The sequence below is a fragment of the Colius striatus genome, chromosome 5, assembly GCF_028858725.1.
Source record: "Colius striatus isolate bColStr4 chromosome 5, bColStr4.1.hap1, whole genome shotgun sequence".
In the NCBI taxonomy this organism is placed as follows: domain Eukaryota; kingdom Metazoa; phylum Chordata; class Aves; order Coliiformes; family Coliidae; genus Colius; species Colius striatus.
The window spans coordinates 2,019,450-2,044,346 of record NC_084763.1 but is presented as its reverse complement, the minus strand read 5'-3'; the positions used below and the strand labels follow the sequence as shown (position 1 = coordinate 2,044,346).

Here is a 24,897-nt window from a genome sequence, read left to right as displayed (position 1 = left end):
TTGCTAAATCAGCAAGATGAAATACAAAAAAGCTGAGTTTCCTTAGAATATTTCAATGATAAATGTATTTTTTACCAATGATAAATGTATTTTTTATTGATTTGATAGTGCCACAGCTGGTGAAATGGTAGAGAACATTTTGCTGCCTCTAGTGCATAGTTGCAAGATACCTAGACTTTAACAGTCACAAATCACCCTTGTAGTGCTGTACATCTGAAACCTTTTTAAGGTATAAAAGCTCATGCATTGAACTGTTGCTGTTTTGTCCATTTGATGAAGAATTTACTCCTATGACCTTAAAAATTATCAACTAAATCACGATTGTTACAGCCAGAAGCACTGGAGGAGGTTTTGGTAACAGGGAATGACTGTAATATGTAACTTATCATGAGTAGCAACAACACGAGAGTTTGTTCTCGATATGATTTTGAGCTTTATCCTTTGCTTTGTTAGGAGAAAGCATCATTTTTACTGTTCAAATAGGTGAATAAGACACTGCTTGTGTGCTTATATTCATCATAACGAGATTTCAATGCCTGTAACTAATGAAACTACACACATGGAATACGTGGACTCAGCCAGGGATGCTTTGATGCATCTGTGATGTATTCAAGAGGAAGGCTGCTGAGTGCATGCTTAATGCTGTGCATTGCTGTAGTGTTAGTACATCAGACTATGAGATAAGAAAGGAATGCTACAAGCAAAGATCTTTCCCTTACAAATCACTTAACCTAAACAGAAGATTTAAGCAGCTGAAATGGAGGTAATGAAGTGAGAAAATGTCACTTAAGGTCGCTGTGAATCAGTAGCACAGAACTTTTGTACTTTTAATCCCAGTGAAATATTCTGAATGCTTGGAGGAGCTGATCATTCAGAGATCAAGATGTAAAAACTCATGAAGACATTGAATTTGCAGTTAATAACGTTTATTTAGCTTGCTGCTATGGTAAGATTTTTCTGGAAGGTACTTTGGTGTTCTGCTTTGTTCCAGTCACTGTTACTTTTCTGTGTCTGATGGCAGGGATGTTTTACTAATGTCATGCAGTACCTTGACCCAAGTAGCTCAGTAGCTGTGCAGATGTCTTCGCATTGAGTCTCTGCTTGAGTCTGATTTGATGTTTTTTCACTATAATTAATTGATACAGAGCACCAGATGAAATATCTTTATGCAGATTTGATTCCCTGACCAACTGTTGCCAAATGCTGCATGTGGCTGAAAGCACAGGACAAAAGCATAGGTAGAAAGACCTGTGACTAGGGACTTATTTTCCTTTGAGATTTGGGAATGGGGTCACATTTGTCACCCAATGTCCTGTTGGCCTTTTTAAAGCTTTCTGACTTTATTATTTGTTCAATAGGAAAATTGAATGTGGGGTTGCCATTAACTCATGAAATGGCTTTAAGATGACTTGTCAGACATACACTGGGGTAGGGCCTAACACATTCCTAGGCAGATGATAGTGTTATGTTGTTAAGCTGTCAGTGGTGTTATCCCACCCATCTGTTTTATAGCAAGTCCAATAAAGGGGAGATCCAACTGAAATTAGTCAAAGCTTCCTATTTAAATGTAACTTTTGATAAAAGAAATGTAGTCTCTTTTTCACCCCATCTTTCTGCATTTTCTCCTCTTTCTCCCTCTTTCCCTCTTCCTCACTTATTATGGCATTTTGTCTTTTCTTTCTCCATCCACTGCAGTTGTAGCCTCTGAGATCAGACTCCCCTGACTGCAGGTGAACATATTCTAAGTGATGGCTTAGGTCTCTTTCCTACTAATGCTGGTAGCTGAGTGGCTAAGGATGGGGAAAAATCCCATCTTTACACTGCAATTATAGGAATGCTATGGTTTGCTGTCTAAGTACCATTCCTCATCGTGGTAATTATTGTGGCATTAAATGGCTGAGTGTCATCATAGAAGGAACACAAGTCATTACCACAGTGCTACATATGATAACTCTTACAAGTAATTGCTATGTAATCTGTAGGTGATTGAATTACCATGCAGACCCATGTGCAAGCTGCCAGCACAGCTATGCAGGAAAAAAGAAGGCTGCTTAATCAAAGATTAGTGCTGTTTCTTTTCTTAATTGAGTGATTTTCCAAACATGGCAGTGCAGGGCAGCTTCTGGAAAACCTGCTACTTCTGTTCAGCTTTAAGTGGGTGCTGTGAATTGGCTTCAGTGACTGGCGTGAGGAACACGTGTGTGGAACTTCAGCAGTGGCCCAAAAGGGATGCTGGCCTTGTCATGGGCAACACTTTGGGGATCCACAAGCCCACAGAAGTCATTGTTCTGATCCACTCCAGATCAGATGCCTGGCTGTTAAGGTGTTACAAAGCAGTACCAGCTGGCCTTAGGGGAAAGATGATATGCCCCATATTATATAGGGGTTCCACCAGAAAGTAAAGTGAACAAGTGTTAATGGAAGACAATCTCTCACATAGTATATGGAACCGTATTTTAGATGAAGGATGCTCCAGCTGTAACGTGCATCAGTTTTGTTGCATTTGTTGAAGGCAGTTGTATGTAGATTCAAAAGAGTGTAATCTGCAAATCAAATTTGCCTTAGGTAGAGGTATGATTTTTGTGATAACAGATTTTGTGGTAGGGCTTTTTCATAAACAGATGTCATGCCTTTCTAAAAGTACACACAGAAATCTCAGGAAGGCATTTCTTGACTCTGGTGACAGCTTGTAAGTCAAGCAAAAACAACAGAGGTTGATTTAACCCACGTTACAATATTCTTCTGACTATTTCCTTTGTTTCTTCAAAACAGATTCCAGAAGTAACGTGTTTACTTTGGTCATGAGCATACGAAAAATAACCCCACCTCTGCAATCACTTACTGTTGCTTATGGATACAGCCTCAGAATATGAACCAGGGTGGCCTCATTTCTGAGAGCAGCAGCTGCATCTGTTCCTGAGAAAACGTGTCCTCCTTGCATGCTGATAACTTTTCAGCAGATTTCTTGCACTGCAAACACAAGGTGCCATTCTGATACTGAATTCTGAGCTGATTCACATTCCTGGAGTCTGTCCCTCAGAGGTACCAGGTCAGGCTGAGAGTTTCAGTTGCACTCAGCGCTTAAAAAGTTTTTATCATTGGAATGTGAATTGTAAGGTGTGTTTTATGAAGAAAAGTGATGTTTGTGCTATATATTGCTGCATTCTGCCATACATGAGTTATGTAATACACTAACACACGTGGAATGTTGCAGTCAATATGCAATGCTCATGCTTTATGTGCTGAGTAAAATGTCTCCACCGTTTTGTTGACATAAACAATCAGGGGCTCAAAGTTTATCATTTCCACAGAAGTCTTTGCAAGTTTAGGAGGATTTGGAAGTGGGTGCAAGTTACATGGTTGTAATCTGTTTCATTGCAGGGTTCAAGTGCTAGCAACAAATGTGACACTTCTGGTTTGGAGTGTCTTAGTTGGTTGTCTAATTAGAAGCAGAGGTGAACAGAGAGTGCATGAGTATTGTGCAAATAGCATCTCTAGTAACCTGCCAGTCTTATTTTGAATGGCAAGAAAAGTCTAGAGCTGGTGCTTCCAGATGTGATGCAAGTTACAGCAGGAATGAAAGGTATACACAGCACAGGTTGTATTTAGCCTGATAATTAAGGGGGAGAGAGTGCTGTGGAAGACTCAGCAAATGGTTCTATGTAATTTGAAGAAGTGATTGGAACAAAAAATTGAGGGGTTTTAAAATCCCTTTGGCATCCTGTCTACAGATATGGTAAAGCATCAGTGTGATCCCCACAAAATGGATTTTAAAAGAAAGTGAGAAACCTTGGCCTTTGGGAAGAGCCTTAAGATCTTGCAGGGATTATTACTCATCTGTTTGATGACAGTCAGCAATTCAAATACATTGAAAAGCCTAGTGTGAAACAGAAATGCATTGCATATGCCTATTAATCTTTTAGAAAGGAGAGGGAAAACATCTCCTGGAGGCATGAGGAAATTTGCTTTATAGAGTCTGTGTCCTCAGTCATCCTTGACTCCCACAGACAGAATTTTGGGGAGCTTTTGGCTGCTGGGAGTAGAGAAAGAAAGTTCATTTCTATGAGTCTTTTCTGATCTAACTTGAAAAGATAAGTACAGTGATTAGACTTACTTTCTAGGTTTAAAGCAGCTTTTTTTAACCATGCTTAATGCTCCTTCCATTAATATCACTGACCTTTGCACCTGAGCCAGTGTGTGAGTGTGAGATATGCTTTAAACCTGCATCTCAGGTAAACTGCATACACTTGATGCTGGCTTGCAGGAAACATCACTTATCTCTAAGACCTGCTTAAAAAGCAGCAGCATTGTGGAAGGAAAATCACAAGCTCTGATGATACACGCTGCACTCAGATCCATGGTTTTGCATTTAGTATCAATTATGTGGATGTGTGGGTCAACAGACTGTCCACTGTCAGGCTTCCCCTCTATCAGTCTTAGCAATTACATAGTTTCTGCAAGGTAGCAAAGTTCTGAACTCCTGCAATGTGTAATGATCCCTAGAGAGTCAGCAGTTTGTGTCAGCTGAGGATAGTGACCATATTGTGATTAAACGTATCGATTTGGTAAATACGTACAGAGGACAAATGGTTGTATCAAACAGACCTCACATACGTCACCAGCATGCAGAGAGTCATTGTGCCACCAAAACAAGTCACCTGGAAGAAGCAAAGAACCATTAGTGGGGAAAATCCTGAATGATGGAAGCAGAAGATGGTGATCTTTATGTCTGAAAACTTGCTTTGCTCAGTGGTGTACGGATGTGTGAGTCGGCATTTAATCAACACGGCTGCAAACCTCAGGCTCAACGGGGTGTGTTTTAGTTAATGAGCACAGACGGGTTGTGGATTTGGTTTTTTACTTACAGTGAAATAGAAATCCTTTAGGAATGTTGGTTGTGGTTTTAGATACTTTCCTCTAGGAAGTAAATGCCAGACATCATGGAGCTTGGCTGAATGTTCTTTGAAAGAAAGGAACCTATACAGATGCTATGATAGTTGATAGCTCTTTGATATCCTCTTTGATAGCAAATGAAGGTGCAGTAATAGTCAAAATTGACTCAGCAGGCCATTTTGGTGGCTCCTAAATTCTCAAGGCAGGGATGTGTGTACATGTTTGTTTAGACTCTTCTCCGAATCACAGAATCTTAAAGGTTGGAAGGGACCTCAAAAGATCATCTAGTCCAGGGTGCAAAATAGTACTTCAGAAAGCAGTTAAAAGTAAGCTGGTTTTAAGTCTATGTTTGACATACAGTGTAAGAACAAAGACAACAGATTTTATCATAATCAGTTGATGTAAGCTGTGTAAATTCAGACTGAAATGTGGCAGTTACAGCGTGCAAAGTGTTTTAACAGAGATGTTAACAACAGGATTGGGTTGGGTTCTGTGGTTTTGAAGGAGTCTGAAAGATTTAAATGACTTCCCACCATAATGGCAAAAACCACTTAGGAATTGTAAAAAGTTGCAAGGCATCACCCAAGAGCATCCCACAAAAGCAGGCAGAAAGCAGGTGAGGCTGAAGAACAGATGAGAAAATGCCATCCTTCATGTAACTCGGAGCATGAAATGCTGGGTTGGAATAAGGTATGCCAACAGGCAGTGTGGTTGGGAACAATACAGGAGGAAATACTTTTCTTTAGGAAGAAAGAACATCTCTTTTTCAATTCCTATTTAAGAATTTTGTTTAGAGAACTGCTGGAGAGAGGCCAGTGCAGGGCCACCAAGATGATCAGGGGACTGGAGCATCTTTCATACAAGGAAAGGCTGCAGGAACTGGGGCTGTTTAGTCTGGAGAAGAGGAGACTGAGGGGAGATCTCATTAATAGTGACAAATATCTCACTGGTGGATGTCTGGAGGTTGGGACATCCCTTTTTTTCTATAGTAGCCAGCAACAGGACAAGGGGTGATGGGATGAAGCTGGAACATGAAAAGTTCCACTTAAACATAAGAACAAACTGTTTCAGTGTTTCAGTGAGGGAGCCCTGGCCCAGGCTGCCCAGAGGGGCTGTGGAGGCTCCTTCCTTGGAGGGCTTCAAGACCCCCCTGGACATGTTCCTGTGTGACCTGATCTAGGTGACCCTGCTTCTGCAGGGGGTTGGACTGGATGATCTCTAAAGGTCCCTTCCAACCCCACCATTCTGTGATTCTATGAAACTAATCTGTGTACGTTATTAACAGTCAGTATCTTGTTTACAGTCTTTTACTGAGCTCTGCTTAAAAGATAATATTCAGAACCCAGCAGTAGTACACCTGTTGAATGTAATCGAGATGTGCAAGGATTTTCACCTTGGATCTAGCTTCCAGAGAACTGTGGCTTGTTCTTGAGTAGAGATCAAGCAATGAAAACAAGTCAGCATGAAATTTTCTCGTTATACAGCATCTATATGAATATTTGATTGACTTGAAATGATGATGATTGCATCCCTCAGTTTTCTGCTGAGATTTTGAACAAAACCAAACCTGGAACAAACACTATCCCAAGTGACACAACTGTTTGGTTTGGTTTTTTCTTCTCAAAATCAGTTGGGGTCACAACTTGCCCAAGATGTCCATATAAAACTGAACTAGACGAGGCTTGTGTCGATGGTTTCCCTGCAGTTTGAGGAATCTTTTAAAACTGCTAGGCAATTTTTGCAGCTCATGTTTCAGTGTGTACAGTCCTCACAGATACTTACACTGGATTTTAAAGAGGTATCAGATGAATTATTAATGACCACTCAGAAGTTTGTCTGTTAATTTTCAGCTGTAATTAGGAAAGGGTGCATGACAGCAACTGTATTGGAGAGAAACCAGATGTTGAGTACAGTTGTAGCACTTGCCCCTCCCCTTTTTTTATAACCTATGGATTAAATTCATGTCCTGCCTGGTTCCTCCTTTTTATAGTATTAAATTACAGTCAAAAGAAAATGTATTTGTGATGCATATCACACTTGCACGTTTGTATTCTGTTCAGGTACAATGTACCCACGGGGTGTCTGTTTTTCAGTGGCCACAGGAATATATAATCACTCATCAACAATGTTATTTGCTTTTTCCTTTAGGGGCTGATGTTATCAATTTTGATGGCCATGTAGTGTTACCGTACAGATTCAGGAACAAGAAGATGAAAACACTGAAAGATGTCATCTCTCTGAAATTTAAGACCTCTGAAAGCGAAGGTGTAATCTTCCACGGAGAAGGACAGCAAGGAGACTACATCACCTTGGAACTGAAGAAAGCCAAACTTGTCCTAAATTTAAATTTAGGTATGGCTGCATTGTTCAGTGCTGTGTACTTTTTCATTTCCATGCAAACACTTTAGGTCAAACATTACAAACTTTCCCCCCCAGTGCTGTGGTAAGCGGCACCATTTCATCACATGATTTTGTCCAAATCTTGTGCATTCCCCTTTTTAATTCCCTCTTTTGTGGTTTTCCCCCCTCTTGTTTATTATTTTAAACCCCCCACATTGATCTGGTTTCAGGTTGTTGGTGTTTTTTCCCTGCAAACAAAAGAGTCTCACCAAAAGGTTTCATGTAACTTTCCATCGCTCTCTCGCAGACGTGCGAACAGTAAATTATTCTGTTCATTATTTACATTGAATAGTAATTATTTCCACCAGCATTTCCACCAGGCTTTTTTTCCTAAAGATTAATGTGAGCAGATGAGGAGGAGGGAAGCACATTTCCTATAGCAGTTATCTATTTTGAACAGTTTTAATTGCAGTATTAACCCATTCATTTCCAGTTTCCCCCTATTCTTCCATTCGGTCAGAAACTATTAGAGCATCCATGTCTGTGCTTGGTGGGGAGCTTCTGAAATCACTGGGCTGATAAAGGGAACAGGCCCTGTGACACCCAGTCAAATAATAAACAGACATCATGGTTTATGGTGTTATTCTTCCTCTGCCTTATTCTCCAACGTTTGGGCAGGCAGGATGAGGAGGTGGATGGGTTTAGGTTTTGCTTTGCACTACGTTTGACTTTGCACTGGGGAAACTGAGGCACGTGGACGTGCCTGGGATTGTTTGATTTTGAAAAGAACAGCTACTGAAGGAGCAGTTTCATCATTGGTAAGGGAGCCAAGTCTTAAGCCATGGAAGTGTGATTTGCCAGAATATGTTATTACTGTGTACAAGCTTTAATGCCTGAGTCACAGGCGTGCCTGGTGGCTAGAAATCCTTAGCTCCAAGAATGCTTTAGGTCCTCATGTATTCAGAAAGTGGAAGATTGTGCTGAGCTATTGGTCAGTGCAGCAGTTTCTTTACATTAGTGCTGAGTCAGTCATTTGCTGCTTCATGTGAGATCCATGCCATCAACCTTTGCTGGCTTAGTTATGTCAGATTGCAGTGAGATGTCATCTTTGATTAGCATAGCTGCACTGGCAAAAGCCCCTGGAAAACATGGCAGAGAATTCCAACACTGCACTCTTGCTAATAGTTGGACTTCAAGAGTAGCAAGGATGCTTCAGGAGGAAAGACCAAAGTAAGCTGTGTTATCAGGAGACACTTTCTGCCGCTGTTGGCTCAGTCTGCATTGACTCTTTCGCTGTGTTCTCCCTGGTATATCTATACCAGCAGAACCTAGGAAGTGTAGAACTCAGACCAAAAATGGCTATTTGTTACCAAAGCCTGTTATCAGGCACCGTGTCTTCCTCAACAGTCCTAAATGAGCTTCAGGGAAGCTCAAGTCCAAGCCCAAAGGTGGCAGCTTTATGCTTCTGTAGTGACAGAAAAGCAGTAGTTGAAGCTTGGTATTGCTCGTGTGATTCACCTCCAGATATCTCCTGTTACAAAGAACTATTTAAACAGCTCACTGATCAGATACTTGCTGGATTTGGTCTAGCTGGTTTTATTTATGGCAGCAGCTCTCCACTGGTCAGATCGGAGCCTCATGGCAGACTGGCCTCCCTCAGTTTATAGTGTGGCTAGTACGATTCACATGAAATATTGACAGAGCAGAAGGAAAATGTTTGCCTAAGTGGTATGAGGTGAGAATTGCTATTGTTTCACTCCTCAACTTAGGCAGCAACCAGCTTGGCTCTATTTATGGGCACACGTCGGTGATGACAGGCAGCCTCTTGGACGATCACCACTGGCACTCCATCATCATCGAGCGCCACGGCAGAAACATCAATCTCACCCTCGACAGGCACATGCAGCACTTCAGAACCAATGGAGAATTCGATTACCTGGACCTTGATTATGAGGTAGGCAGTGAAACTTGCTTGTTAAGTCCTCTAAGAAGATGTGTTGGTACATTTCAGTGCATTTAATTGTTTTTACCCTTAACATTTCTGGACATTTTCTGTCCAACGTTGTTCTCTCCTCTGTGTAAATTACATTTCTCTTTATTACTCTATCAGATCCCATCTGGTGTAAGAATCATCTCAGCCTTTCATTTTAAAATGGGAGATCTGTGGTATTCAGCAAGCTAAGCACCCTCTACTTTTAAATCTCCAAAAGCAGCTGCTGTAAGTGGGAAGTAGATTAAAAACCATGTCAGGCAACCTGTTATTCCACTCAGGTGATAATTGTACACTTGCATCAGAAAGCCTCATTCTGTGGTGACAATTAGTATGTATTTTTAGCAAAGCAAGCAGATTACAACCTTTTTAGTGACATGGGTTTTGATATTTCTTAGGAACATTGGTCCTTCCTGGTATTTTCTCAAATACACCATTAATAACATCTTTTTATAAAGAAGCACTGAAAAGTTGGGAGAGTTCTAAGAAAACTATTGTTTAATCAGTCAGACTAATGCCCACCAGTGTTGGTAGCAATTAAATCTGGATTTCTTGTTTCATTACACTCTGGCTTCTGCTGTTATGAACTTATTCAGTTCCACTGAATTGTTATACAAACTTCACTCTCTTTCTAATGAGACTTAATGTAGTCAGCTGAGCCAAATACATGTATTTCCATCCATGCAACTTTTAAAGCGGTGAGGGGGCATCAAAATGATGTACTGCTGGAAAGTTTGAATTAACTTGTGTATTGGTACTTCCACGGTCAAGCCTTTGATCAAGAATATGGGATAAAGGCTTGATAAACTGGCTTGCTGTTTAAACGTTACCAAATCAAATGTTCACTTATATTCCAACAAACCTCAGTGAATGCCTTCTTTGATAGCACTTACCATATGAAAGTAATGAGCAAATTTGCCTGTGACCATTTTATTCATTGAGCACTGAAGATCTTAATTTAGCTACTGAAAATTCACACAAATGGTGTTTGTTAAAGATTTCCAAGCGAGTGAAGTACAGAAAAGGTTGGGCCCAATCCCAAAGCCAGAGCTGGGGGATTCTCACACACACATTATATATAAAACCACATGTATGTAGCACTGCAAGATAACAAATGTATTGTGTACCATAACTTTACTCCTAGTAAGACTAGAGTCTGGGAGACTGAGCTTCTTCCCTTCTCTGGCATTAAAAGACCTCACTAGCAGTTTTCAGTGATACATTTGTCTCCATGTGCTTGAATCCCCTTGTCTTTAGTGACTCTTTTTCAAATGTATGTGGATATGTGTTCTGTGGTTCATGCAGATTTAAGAGCCTCAATTTCTTCTTCTTCCTTTCCTATCTATAATCTCACTGGTTCTGGAGTTAGTCATCACAGGTTAAATCTAAACGTGTTGCCTTTGTGGTACAATAATCACAGTGAATAAAACTGAAAGAATCAAAACTGTTTTTCAAAGAAAACAAAAAATTTCTAAGTTAATCTCTTTCTGAGAAGTTAAATAAGCACAAAAGAAGAATAAACATCAGCTCTGATTGCAATTTCAAGGTAAGAAAAGCAAAAAAAACCCAAGTCTCTCTGAAGTCACTGTCAAGGTACATGGGTTTTTGTGCAGTTTTTCTCCTTTCCTTCAAAATGCCTTCCTTTCTATTTTGTGTTGTCCACACACGTGACTGTAATATGCAAAAGGTAGTTTGACATGAAGATATCAAAGAATCATAGAATGGTGGGGATTGGAAGGGACCTTTAGAGGTCATCCACTCCAACCCTCTGCCAGAGCAGCTCCCACCTAGATCAGGTCACACAGGAACGTGTCCAGGTGGGTCTTGAAGAGCTCTAAGGAAGGAGCCTCCACAACCCCCCTGGGCAGCCTGTGCCAGGGCTCCCTCACTGAAACACTGAAAGAGTTTTTTCTTATGTTTAAATGGAACTGTTTGTGTTCCATCTTCATCCCATCACCCCCTATCCTGTCACTGGATGTGACAGAAAAAAGAGCTGCCCCAACCTCCTGACACCCACCAGTGAGATACTTGTAAATATTAATAAGATCCCCCCTCAGTCTCCTCTTCTCTGGACTGAACCATTCTGTAAAGTGCTGTATCTTCTCTAAAGTCAGGTCAGTTTTCAGCAGCTGATGGATGTCCCCTGCACGATGCTCTCACATAGCTGGGATGTGCTAGTTATAAAGATTTGGAGCTTTGGCTGGATAGCTTAAGTTCTTACATGCCAAGTCAAAGCCTCCTCTGTGGCACAGAAACTGATTTCATACGTGCTTTTAAAATGGAAAATGTGTCCACAGAGCTGTGTTTTCCTGCTCACAGTAGTAACAAATGGAATTAGCAATGAATGGTATTTAAAAGCTTGGCTCTGCCAAATCTCAGCATCAGACTACAAGTAGACCTTTTTGGTGAGCATTCCTGGGACAGGAAAACTAGCTGTCATTGCTGTTGCTACTGTCATCTATTGGATAGAAATACTTAACATAGACTGCAGGGACTAATCTCAGGAGTCCTTGTTGTTCACATTTGAGTTGCAAAGCATTAATGAAAACAAACAGCTTTTATTCACTTTGGAACATTTCAGAAAAAACCTGCTGTGGAGCCCATGGAGTGCCAGGGACAGACTTCATCAGAGATCAGCATTCACAGTTTGTAAAATACTTGCTTTTCTTCCTTTTTTAACACTGGAGATTGTGGATATCACAGTGTTTTAGGGAAATGAAGTTCAACATTAGGAGAGTAACAGTTCCTGTTTGGCTGAGCCTTTGTAGTGGCTGTCTTCATCTTCTCTTTGGAGCTGCTCTGGCCTGCTGAGTCAAGGCATAAATCTTCACTGACAATAATGACATGATGAAAGCATGTTCTCAGTAGTGGAAGGGGCTTCTGTCTGACAGGGGATAGCATTAACTGTGTGATTCTGCAAAATTCTTCTAGATAGAGCAGGTATATAAGCATCAAAGGAAACAAATGCATCTTACTGGAGCCCACTGCTGCTGTGTTGTAGCCTGAGCTCTGGCACACAGTTGGAACTGAGAGAATCGTTTGAGTTGGATTATCCAGCTAATTTCATGTCTACTTTTGTTTAGGAAAATACCAGGGTGGACATTTATTCCAAGTTCTTTGTTTGAAATAGGGGTTGTTCAGTCGTGTTCAGAAGAGCAGCCCATAGATGAACAACTGAGTGTCTGCTCACTGTTTGGGTGGTTTGTAATAATACTTGGGATTGACTACCATAAATATTTGCAGTCACAAATTCATTACAGAGGTTTTTATTCCTTGCTTTTGCAGTGCTTATTTGATACCTCCTTTTTCTGTAAGCACTGTTGCCAACTCTCTCATTCACTATGTTTGAGTGTTCCAAGACAGCAAACGTGTCTCTAGCAAATTTGTTTGGAAGTAACCATCCACCATTGTCCCTTTCATTCAAAGATAACCTTTGGAGGCATGCCTTTTTCTGGGAAGCCAAGTTCTAACAGTAGGAAAAACTTCAAAGGCTGCATGGAGAGCATCAACTACAATGGCAATAATATCACTGACCTTGCCAGAAGGAAGAAACTGGAACCTTCTAATGTGGTAAGTTCCTAAGTTAATGGTCATCTAAATTTCTGCTGCATCTTCTAAAGGAGTTTGTGAGTGTGTGAGGCTGCTACCCTTGCAGGATACTGCAAAGATATAGAACAAACCTCAAATGTTATCCATATACTCAAATACCTTATTGTATGTACATTTGTGACTTTTTAATTATGTCTAAGCATTTTATTTCTGTGTCTTCCAATTTCATCCTTCCCTAATTAACCTTCAGCTCCAGAGACCTGTTTTTTCAAAGCAAACCAGCTGAACCAATAGTTGCTTCTTTCCTTTCCTCCCAAATTACAGCAGTCCCAAGCCAAGACAGACAAGATTTATTATTAAATCAATTGCATCTTTCTCATGGCTTTAAATCCTGGTATCTTCCATCCCTGCAGAGCTGGGTGGATTGCTGGAGTGCAAAAGTCATTGGAAGGGAATACTTCTACAGTGCTTTCTGGTAGCTCTGAGAAGCCTTGAGATATTAGACTTGAAAAAAAAAATCGTTATTGAGCTTATTAAGATTACAGAGCTTATTTAACATTTTATTCTACTTTTTCTCTTGCTTAAGCATTCGTAGGACTTGCAGCTTTATGAGCAGGGTGATTAAGAAAGAATGTCCTTTAATTACTGTGTTTTTAAGAGTCTAAAATGTTCCTAAAATTGCTTGCTGGCACTGAAAGGCAACGTGGGTAAGAAATAAATGTATTATTGCCACGAGCTTGAGGTAGTCTGAATAAATCGTTGAAGGCTTTCTTCTGTGCAAGTTTACAGCCTTCACAAAGTCCTGCAGACAATGTGTGTGATTCTGCCACTGCTTTCTCTTTATGGGATAAATAGTGAGGATTTACATATGTAAATGATGCTGAAGTTGAAAGGATTGATTGCCATTTGATTACTCGGTGTGTAGGAGTGCTTGAAAGTCTGTATAATTGTTTGAAAAACCTGGCTAAATGGTCAAGGTAATACAAAGGGTAATTCTGAATCTGTGATGTTTGCCTTTAGAACCTTTTTCATACACAAGTCAAAAGCAAGAAGCATGATAGATATTTCATGGAGGAAAACCCCTCTTGTGGAATTTTTTCAGCCCAGTCACATGATCTCCAAAGTCTTTGGCTTTTTTTCCCCCCCCAAAACGCCCGTGTTTTCCTGCCTGCAATGCATTATGAGCTTGGAACCCCGATTTTCAAAGATGGAATCCTGATTTAACCAAGGATCTTCCTACAGGAGTGATCTCTGTGCTTTGTACAGCTGAGTCTCCTGCAAGCTGGTAGGGGCATCTTCTTACAGCAGACCCGTAGAGCCTCTGCAGAATCACCTCTCTGGTTTTCAGTTGTGTGTTTCTTTTTGGAGTTTTGTTCCCTGTACCAGGAAAGTGCAGTCCACATGAGAAACTTTGGCAGTTAGTGCTACATCAAGAGGCTGGTTTAATTTGATGGTTCTGTTGATTTCCAATTCTGACAGTGGCTAAAAACAGAGGTGACCTTTGTTTTCAGTAGAATTACTTGAATGGCTTCAGCTCTTCTAAAGCAAAATCGATTTTACTCTAACTAAATCAACATGGATTTGTATGTTTCTGACAAAAGCTTGTTTTCTCCTGGTTTTTAGCCTGATTTAGCATGAAAAATAGACTCGGTTGAGACTACTGTTGTTAGTCATGTTTATGATGATGGCACTTTAGCAATCCAACATGGATCAAACCTCCGTAGTAGGAGATGCTGTACAAACCCATCGCACTAGGCACACCCTGCCCTGAACTGTGTGTTGTCTGCAGGGGCAAGACAGGCCAAATGTAATGAAGTGGAACACAAGCACAGTAATTAATGTCCTGACAAGAAGTGTGTCATCAAGGGCAGGGAGGGGAAACAGAAGAAAGAGGGGTTCTAAGGATGTGTGAGACAGAAGGAAAGGCTGTTCTCAGATGCAGAGCTGCATTTCAAGAGTCACACAGTGCAAAGGAGCTGACAAGTTACTTTTACAGAGTGAGAGGCCCAGAGAATCAAAGATGCAAATAAGATCATCTTGATTTTTATCTCTGAACCAATGTTACATTAAAAAGACATTTAGGTCTCATATGCACATGCTTTATGAGCAAAAAAGCACCACCAACCTCCTCAGCGATTTGTTGTAGAGTAAGGGTGTAAAGAAAATGTAACAGTACTTAAAATGACTTTAATGATGTCTGTCTTGTAGATTTAGAGGGTAGGAAAAAGGGACAGGGAAAAGTTTGGCAGTCCTTTGTGATATGTAAGATGACAACAGCTCTTTGGGGAGAATGAGTTAGATGTATGGTCTATGAGCACTTATTATTGTTCTTATTAGTGGAGCCTGATTTACTTTCAAAGCAGATAAATGAGTCAAATGATAAAGATGCTCAAAGGGGGGAGTCAGGGAGAAGAGGTTAGCCAAGACAGAGAAGGTGTCTTTTCTCCTGGACCGGGTTGCAAATGGAAGCTGGCAGTGACTAACTAGCACAGCTGGTGTTATCTCTTGCAAACAGCTTGACCCAGGACTAAGGCAGAGACAGAGAACGTGCTTGTAAACAATCTTCCAGTCCATCTCTTCTGCTTTCTGTGAAAGTATAACCACCTCTGTAGAGTTTCTGTTCCCTTGCATAACTGAGGAATCTTGGCCTTTGTACCACTGGTGAGAGCAGCTAATAAGCAGCAGCCCAGAGAAATATGAGTGTAGAAATTTAGTCACTTTACCAAATTTTCCTCCCCAGAGGTGTGTGTTAAGGGCAGGCAGCGTGAATACTAATTGGATTTAGTTTCCACAGAACAGTTTCTCCAATTTCAAAGCCTGTAGCTGAACAACGCTGAGGAGAATTGTATCTGCCACCCTCCATCCTTACCCCTGCTAGAGTCTGTGTTCCACCCACTTCTGCAGCTCCTATGCCATGCACTGCTGAGTGCAACCGTGTGTAAAGCTGAGTGTTGTCTTTATGTTATTTCTATCAAGTGAACATTATGTTAAGCTGAAAGATGAGTGAGAGGCCTTTTTCAGAATACTGCTGAAGGAACATGATAAATGTTAGCATACATTATGCTGTCTGTACCATGTCATCCATCCTGATTTAACAGGTATTGTAGTCTTCATAAACTCAATACCTCTCTTTTGGGAGCAATGTATTCAGCCAATAGCTCTATTAATTGGGAGAGGCTTTAAGACCCGGTAGTACTTCCACAAGGGATAACATCTGAATGTGGATAGGCAGAATTGATTTATTAGGAGTAAACATGAAGCCAATTTGCAGCAGAGATTGGAGATGATGATACAAATCTCAAGGTACTCAAATTAAGATGTGTTCACCGTTCCCTTTCCCATGTAGCATGCCAAACTGTCTAGTAAGACCAGCAGTTGCAGTATAAATGTGCAGTGTACGTTTGACTTCCAAACGTCATTGCCCAGGGAACTATTCAACGAGTCATTCTGGATGTGTAGAAGAGGATCATTTTCTCTTTGAAATACGGGATTGCTGTAATAGAGACAAGCTGCAGATTAGCTCAAACTCTTGACCTAGTGAGCAGTCACTATCAGATGGGCTTTACTTAAAAGAGGAGTCGTCTTGTGAGTTCCAGTCATGGAGGGAATAGATAATCCAGCTCCGAGTAATCTGAATGGCTCAGTAGGGAAAATACTAACTAGCAGAGAAAGTGCAATTATATGTTACTTCCTCACAGAATCTTTTATGCAGTCAGGCTGCTTGTGGTAAATGCATTCACTGATGTGAAAAGGGATTGGAATTCATTCGGTGCCATTAACATTGCATGGTATTATCCATGCAAATATCCCGTGCATCAGTGATGACAGGAGAGTGTCAATGGGATGTGAAAGCCTCCTTGGTATGAGGAAATTGTTACTAACAGGCAGCAAAAGAAACTCTTAACAAAATGCTTTCTGAGCACTACATAATTGGCATCTGTGGCTGAAGTGTGAGGTGTTGACTCTCACAAAATGCTGTTGCCTTCTGTGTCAGCCCAGGACAGCTTTAGCTGAGGAACAGAGGTTGTTTCTGACCCATAGTGCCCCTATTCCACTGAGAACGTTAGCAGAGGTTGGCAGAGGGCATTTCAGCCACTCTTCAGCTTTTTTTATTCCCTGTATGGAGAGCTTGTGGTTTAACCAAAAGTATTGAGTAGCATACTTTGAAATGTTCAGAAAACTCTTCAAACCAACGAGTTAACTATTTTGATTTAATGCTTATTTGACTGAAAACTTAGAATTCAAATCTCTGTGCAACTTTTAAATGAAAAGAACCACCAGAATAGCCAAGCAGCTCAGCAGCAAAGGGGAAAGGGAGGTCCTCTGCCTTTACTCAGAAAGTAGTTATGATTTCTCTCATGGCACACTAAGTTAAAAGCTTCCTGTAGTTGTTTGGGTCAATTATTTTCCTAAATCCTTGGCTATTTTTTGTTACTTGTGGAATATGGGTGTATGAAAAGAACATGGCTTGTAATGCTGAGGTTTTATCTTAAAGATAGGAACAAATATTTTAGGAGATCAGTACAAAGAAACCGCTAGTTCCAGATTGTTGGAAAGATCAGTGTTTTTTAGTTGATGGTGGAGGTTACCAACCTGATAACTACTAGTTCTGCTGGCCTTTGTACTTAGAACATCTGATACTCTAGGAAAAAGAGGTGCTGAACCAGAGTAATCTAAGATCATGAGTGCACAAGAAGCTACCACTTCTATTCATTTGGTTTTGCCTTGGAAATAGTTTATAAGACACTGTACCTGGCACACAGGCAGTATCTTGCTGTGGCATAGACAAGGTGTTTTCTGATGCCATCTAGCCTAGCTTCAGTTGAAAAGAATTACTTCCACAAAAACTTACTTTGGGCTTTCCTCCCACTGGTTTTCACACACAGGGCTCCTGTCTCGCTTCCAAATTCTCTAACGTGCCTCAAGATGAACTTTCGACTCCATTTATACATTATGAATACAAAATTGTGTGACATCAAAGCTTACACCTGGAAGTCGGTAACATGGAGTTTAACAATATTTCTGTGATCAAGAGGGTGACTGACTTCTATTGGGATCCTGAATCACAGAATCTTAAGGGTTGGAAGGGACCTGGAAAGCTCATCGAGTCCAACCCCCCCCCGCCAGAGCAGCACCACCTAGAGCAGGGCACACAGGAACTCATCCAGCTGGGTTTGGGATGTCTCCAGAGAAGGAGCCTCCACAACCCATCTGGGCAGCCCCTGCCAGTGAACAGTGCTTGGGTGAACCTCATCTTTAAACATCCAGATACCTGCAAAAATGTTGTTAGATCCATTCTTTCAATGTACAAATAAACAGCAAAGGAATTGTTCTCTTGCTCATAGGAAGAGTTTCCAAACTGCGTCAGAGAAAATTCCTCCTTCCCGAATGGAACTGAAATTACCACAGAGTATCTATCTGCCACAGTGCAGCACAAAACCAAAGTGGTTTGCCACACTCTGAAGGAAGTTTTCCTGTTCCATTTGCTTTGATGCATTAAAGAGTCAATTCTGGACAGAGATTGCTACAAATCATTGATGATTTCTAAGGACAAACATGGTAATACATCCTACCATTGTGGTGTTTGATGAGAAATGACAGGAGAACCAGAGTGGAAAATTCATGTCCCTAATCCTAGTCGTGTTTACAGGTACATTTTAAAGCCTTGGAAATCAATAATGTTGACTGGATTTTTGTCAAAGTTTCCCAAAGAGCAGAATTTTACAGTGTGAAAACTGCAGTTACTCTTCCAGAGAAAATTGCTAGCTACAAATATGAGGCATTGTTCATAGAATCACAGAATGGTAGGGTTGGAAGGGACCTTTAGAGATCATCCAGTCCAACCCCCTGCAGAAGCAGGGTCACCTAGATCAGGTCACATAGGAACATGTCCAGGTGGGTCTTGAAGCCCTCCAAGGATATCAGCTCCTCCAAATCCTTCTGTTTAAATAAGTATTAGCTTATCTAGTATTATCTGTAGATAAAGTAACAGAGAGACTTCCTCTTCGTGGAGTATGATACAACCTTCTCTCACAACCTCAAGTACGGTACTGATTGACACATTGACATAAGGGTACTTGGAAAGCTGTGTTTTGTTTTTATTAAAGGGTGAATTACTAGACTCTAATAGGCTGCTTTGGTGGCCATGAACGAGCCCAAGTTTCTGTGTGATTAGCTTCTTCCTTTTTAAACTGGGAGTATGAATACTTGTGTGCATACACAATACTTGTGTCTTAGACTCTCCAGGGCAAAGGCTGCCTTTTACTGTCAGTGTGTACAGTACAAACTCTAACAGGGCCACTGCCAGAGAAACCAGAAAAATGAGTAGCAAACAATAACAGGAATCAAATGTTGTTACATATAACTTGCATTGATCTCAGTAGTCTCCAGGCTGAACGAAGCCTAGAGTACTTTCCTGTGAGTTTAGTGGAGTCATACCATTCTGCTTACGTTTTTGCTTCTTTTTTTTGTGTGTTTTACTCAGGGCAATTTAAGTTTCTCATGTGTGGAGCCACATACAGTGCCTGTCTTTTTCAATGCCACCAGTTACCTTGAGCTTCCCGGCCGTCCGAACCAGGATCTGTTTTCAGTCAGTTTCCTTTTCCGAACCTGGAACTCCAATGGACTCCTTGTCTTCAGCAACTTTGCAGATGACCTGGGGAACGTTGAGATTGACATAAACGAGGGCAAAGTCGGCGTCCATATCAACGTCACTCAAGTGAAGAAGAACCGGATAGACATCTCCTCGGGTAAGTGGCGTTTTACACTGGTACCGGTTTTGTTGGTGCTGTTGAAAAGCATCGTGGGCCTGCAAATTAGAACAACTGTTGTAGCACATTTAAATTGCAACTCTTATTAAATCATTTTGTGTGTGGGTCGTTGAGTAGGAGGTGGAAGAATGTAGAAAAAGATGCTAAATCAGAAGAAAAGGCACAAATATTCCATTGTGAAACCCAGAAAACTTATCACCCCTTATCCATGAGGCAGCACTGTTTCTTCTTTAATGTCTTTGATCTTGCTGTCTTCTCTGCAAAAATACTTGGGCTCAAAAGGAAAGAGTGCTCCCTTGTTGAGAAAGTGCTAATAATTAAGTTCATAGAATCACAGAATGATAGGGACCTTTAGAGATCGTTTAGTCCAACCCCCTGCAGAAGCAGGGTCACCTAGATCAGCTCGCATAGGAACGTGTCCAGGTGGACATGTTGCTCCTATGAAGTTGCTCCTACTGCTTCCTAATTATTAGGAAGTACTCATTAAAAAAAAACCCAACTACACGTATTTTTAACCTCACTTTGAGTGTGCTGTAGAGTTGGGCTGGAGGATAACAGTCGTCTACTAAGAGGTGTGAGAAAACACCCAGTAAAAGGCCAGAGATTAGGTTTGTTTCTGGAAGAAAGGGTGTGTATTCGTGCCAGCTGATCAGCCTTGTAGTGTTACTTGATACTTCCACTTTGATAAATTATCTTTCCAAAGTAAATCCCTGATGGGCATTTCTGGCTCAGCTGTAGCTGTACGATGTTGGCTACAACACATCACACTTTTTCTCGGCTAAGCCATGATGTACTCGTGGGTTAGAAAACACAGCGTTGCCTCTAAATGGATCTAACTCCACCTAAAACTCATACAGACAGAGATTAATTAAGTAGCATGTATGGCAGCCTATTTTCTTAGGCAAAAAAGGGCCGACTGTTTTCTTGCCTAAAATCATCTGAGGTTTCTATCTTCTCTTTAACTTCATGATGGAGCCTTCAATCTTCTACAGGATTGGATGTACTGATACAGTTCTGAATCAATGACAGTCATTTTTTTCATGTCTACTCTTCTACTTGATTTCTGTTTGAAAAGATGTTGTCTGCCTGGTCATATAAACAGACTCGAGGAAATGTAAGAAAAAGACCAAAAAAAAAGCTTTTTTAATGAGTAAATAGACATGAAGTGGGAAAGGAACGTTTCATTTGTCAAGTGGACATGTTTGTGAGTTTTCTCTTTTCACACCCCATTAATGAAATACAGCTGAGCATGAAATGAAATTAATTATTCCAGAGTTAGAACTGCATAAGATATAAATAGCACCAACTAAAAATCAGAATTCACCTGCTTTGTAAAGTGAAAATGTTTTCACTCTACACAAAACGCATCATATCTCCTTCCATCATTCTAATTTAGCACAAGAAAATCAATACCACAGACTACAAGTTAGCATTTCATTGCCTTTGTTGCATAGATACACTCGTGAAAGAATGAAGCAACATTTTGGGGTGAGACAGCAGGGTTTTGAACAAGAAGCTTTTGTTAAGGTTGTAGCACGTCACAATTAGGAAAACCACATGGAGTTCCCACCTTTGTTATTTCTTCCTTGGCTCTGCCCATTCCAGTGTACAGAGAGAAGTGGCTACCCATGGTATTTCTTCATGAGCTTCCTTGTGCCTTTTTGGTCCAAGGAAGATTTCAGTGCTGCTTAGCCAAATACTATGAGAATTTAAAATTCCTCCAGTTTGCCACTGGCTCTGCTCACTGTTACACCTGGATGCAAAACCATTTTCAGACTCCATTGCCTTTACTTTCCTATAAGAAAGAAAACGTTAACACTTTTAGTCTGGTTTTCTGCTTTCTTCAGACCTTCACCCACAGTAAAAACTCCCCAGCTACTGTGATGTGAAACCAGAGTGTTCATTTTCTGACTTCCATCTGAAGTATCTTGAGTGGAATACTTCTCAGAGTAAGTCTTCTCAGTCTGTTTGATCAGCTCACATAACAGCCCCAGAATCACATACAGCCATTTGTCCTCACAGCCATGATGCTCTTCCTGATCTCCATACAATCCACTATCTCCATGCTAGTTTGAGTATCTTGAAGAATTAGTAGTTTCCTTTGTTCTTACAGTTTGGACCATGGTAAAAATACTTTTCTTGTATATTTTTCATTATGTGGATGTTTTCTATCCTGGGAAAGCTTTCATTTTCTTCTTTTAAGACTTTGTTGGTAGTTTTGCTGCAAGAGGCATTTCAGTGCCTGAGAAACGAATGGTACATGAACACGAGAAAGCAAAATACAGCATCTGCCAGGGAAGGCTGCAGAAGGAATGCTGCTGTGGCACAGCAGACATCACAGCCACCTTCTTGTTTCCCTCCTTGTGCAGTGAATTAACAGATGTCAGGATATAAACCTGCTGGACCTAAGTTGAAGTCAAAGGGGTCTGCCTTCGGCGCAGAGGTTTCTGAGTGGTGTGGTCCCAGAGATACTAGCTGCACACTTTCTCTCTGATTAACAGCTGGCAAGGCAGAATTTTCTGTGGTCAAATGTGCAGCCTTCTATGGAACTGTGTGTGGAGGGTGTGAATAGTTACACTTTTGCCTGTGAGAGGTATCACAAAAAATTAGGCTGCCAACACAGCCTAGATGCAGCTATGTCTTATATTTCATGGCTTTGCTGTACTATCACCTGTAATAGCACTTCTAGTCCCACAGACCTGTTGAAATGACATTGTAAAAATGTTTTGAGACAGTTGTTAAGGTTTAGAGGCAAGAACATCAAATAATCAGCAAGCAGAATCAATTGTCTGCTAATAACAGTGAGAGCTACTACTAATATGAGAAATCAGGGATGCAGCACTTCAAAGGTGGCCAGATAGAAAGCTTGAGAGCATGAAGTTTAACCTCTATATGAATAGAGTGACTATGAGGAGTTTACATTGCACACTGTGGGAAAACATCAGCATCAGTAGTGCACAGCTCATGGGAATCAGGAAGCAGACATTGCTTTGCATTCCCTCTTTCCTTCTGTTGTTGCTGCTTTAGGGACAAGTCACAGGTACTTGCTGTCAGCCTTAGCAGGTCCTGCAGAGAGGTGGCTTTCAATAGATCACTTCTTGTTTTGCATAAATGCATTGTACTTTCTTCTTTAATGATGCTAGATGAAGTTTATTTGGCTGCTCCTTTCAAGCCTTCAGTCACTTTCAAACCTCTGCCTTGTCTCTCTACACTGGATTAAAGCATTTAAATATAGCTGTAATATTAACATTTCATATGTGCTGGAAGGAATCAGGGATGATCACGTATGTTGCAGCCCAGTATGTGTGGTTTGAGTGGCAACAGACTTTTGTGCTGAGCTGGCAAAGCTGGATCTCAAGTTTCATTGAACCTGGCTGTAGTTTGTTTAAAAGGGGCCAAATGAGTAGTCTCTGACTTTTCCTGGGCTTCAGCTTAGTCAATGATAGAGGTAACAAAAACCTGGTGAAAGCCAGTAATAAATGTGTTACTGTGTTAATAAAGTGTTCACTCTTTTGCCCACAACACAGTTTTTAGTGTAACAGAATATTTTACCTTGACGTGCAGCTGAAGTTTGTAGGACATATGAAAGAGAAAAGCTTTAGTCCTTGTTGGTTATACTTCCTGACTGATTGGCTTACTGAGGAAATCTGTTCCTTTTTTTCATGCTCTTGCCAGTTGTTCCTTCAAAACAGGTCTCTCAGCAGTCAAAACCCCCTTCCCTTCCCTTCCCTTCCCTTCCCTTCCCTTCCCTTCCCTTCCCTTCCCTTCCCTTCCCTTCCCTTCCCTTCCCTTCCCTTCCCTTCCCTTCCCTTCCCTTCCCTTCCCTTCCCTTCCCTTCCCTTCCCTTCCCTTCCCTTCCCTTCCCTTCCCTTCCCTTCCCTTCCCTTCCCTTCCCTTCCCTTCCCTTCCCTTCCCTTCCCTGCACTCTGTTCAGTAGCCTGTAAGCACTGTTTAGCTGTGAGCCGACCACCAAAACTGTCTCACTAAGTCGCCAGCCTTGCTTTTAGCCCTTATTCTTCACGTTCATCTTACTTAGGTGCTCCCACCATTTGACTGATGAGAGGCATGTTCATAAATTTGCTGTTAGTGAGAAGAAAATCAGGCCCACTGAGAGCCTGAAATAAAGATTTAATTAGAAGAAATAAGCTACTGACTGTGCAGAATGACACAGGTGAAACACTTAAAGCTTGTGTATAAATCAAGAGTTAAACATCCCATTGACTTCTCCTCTGCAGAGAAAACTGTGATTAATATCTTCACAATTGTGTGTGCCCCAGCATAGGGATTAATAATGGGAGAACACGTCAGAAAACAGACAAGAGGTTTATCTTAAGTGCTCCATATAGTTAGGGACTAAATTCAGCTCTTGGCATCATGGGATTGAGGCAGTCTTCCTGGAAATTGCGGGGCTTAGCTGAGGGGTTGATGGAAGCAGTGCTAGACTGAGAAGATGGAAGAAATAAGTGGTCTTGCTTTCTTTAAGAACTTAAATAAACATTCCCAGTGTATTTTTCTGCACACCAGAAGATTATGATGCTCCGTTCAGTTTTAAAAGTTGTTTAATTTTAGCATATGCTACCTGCTGACCTGAAGAACCTACTCAGAGGTCTTGATTTTGCAATTAGGAGAATAAATTGTTGATGAAGTTGTATTTATTTATAAGCTTTAACAAGGTAATGTCTTCTTTCTCAGGCAGAGAAGGAAAACCGCAACCTGAAAGTGTCACACTCCCACATCTCTCTCTGCCAGGGAACTTCCCAAACCCACAGGTACATGCTGTTCAGTGCAGGGTTAAGGCACAGCCCACCTCCCAGCTTGCCTCCTTCTCTTCCAATTAGTTACATCTGTCTGCTTCAACAGCTGACCCCAAATTCCTTCTTAATAAAACCAAAGTTTTCTGAAGCTTTCAACATGGGGAAAAATTGGCAACTCGCTAACAAACATGAAGAGTGTTGCTTTGATCAAAGAAACAACATTGAAAATAATGCTCCTGAGGAACCATCTGATGACTTTCCAATGTTTTTTAACAGCCAGCCCCAAATCCTCCTTTTCCATAGCGAAAAGACATTCCCTGCCTCTGGAGAAAAGTTGTTTTGATGGTGGCAGAGCCTAAAGTAATCTCTTGATTTGTCATCTGTTTGCTTTCTCGCTTCTTGTCTTTTCATAGACAGCTTTGACCTTTCCTATCTAAACATTCTCTGCTCAACTTAAACACTGGAAGCTCTGTGAAGCTCGCTGGGATTTTACCCCAAAGCACAAATGGTAAGTCTCTGGGCAAGGACATCATCTCCTTTGGCCCATAGCAGCCTACCCCAGAAATTCTCAGCATGTCCAGAATTTTCTGCCGTCAAATTC

General features: G+C 41.0%; 1 protein-coding gene across 1 annotated transcript in view; it reads left to right on the top strand.

Moving 5' to 3' along the window:
* Positions 1-24,897, top strand: part of CNTNAP2 (contactin associated protein 2) — a 908,805-nt gene that overhangs the window by 447,560 nt on the left and 436,348 nt on the right. Inside the window, exons 5-8 of the mRNA XM_061996383.1 lie at positions 7,042-7,245; positions 9,003-9,187; positions 12,650-12,793; positions 19,257-19,521. Of these exons, the coding sequence (XP_061852367.1) occupies positions 7,042-7,245; positions 9,003-9,187; positions 12,650-12,793; positions 19,257-19,521 (798 nt within the window). The remainder of the gene's footprint in view (positions 1-7,041; positions 7,246-9,002; positions 9,188-12,649; positions 12,794-19,256; positions 19,522-24,897) is intronic.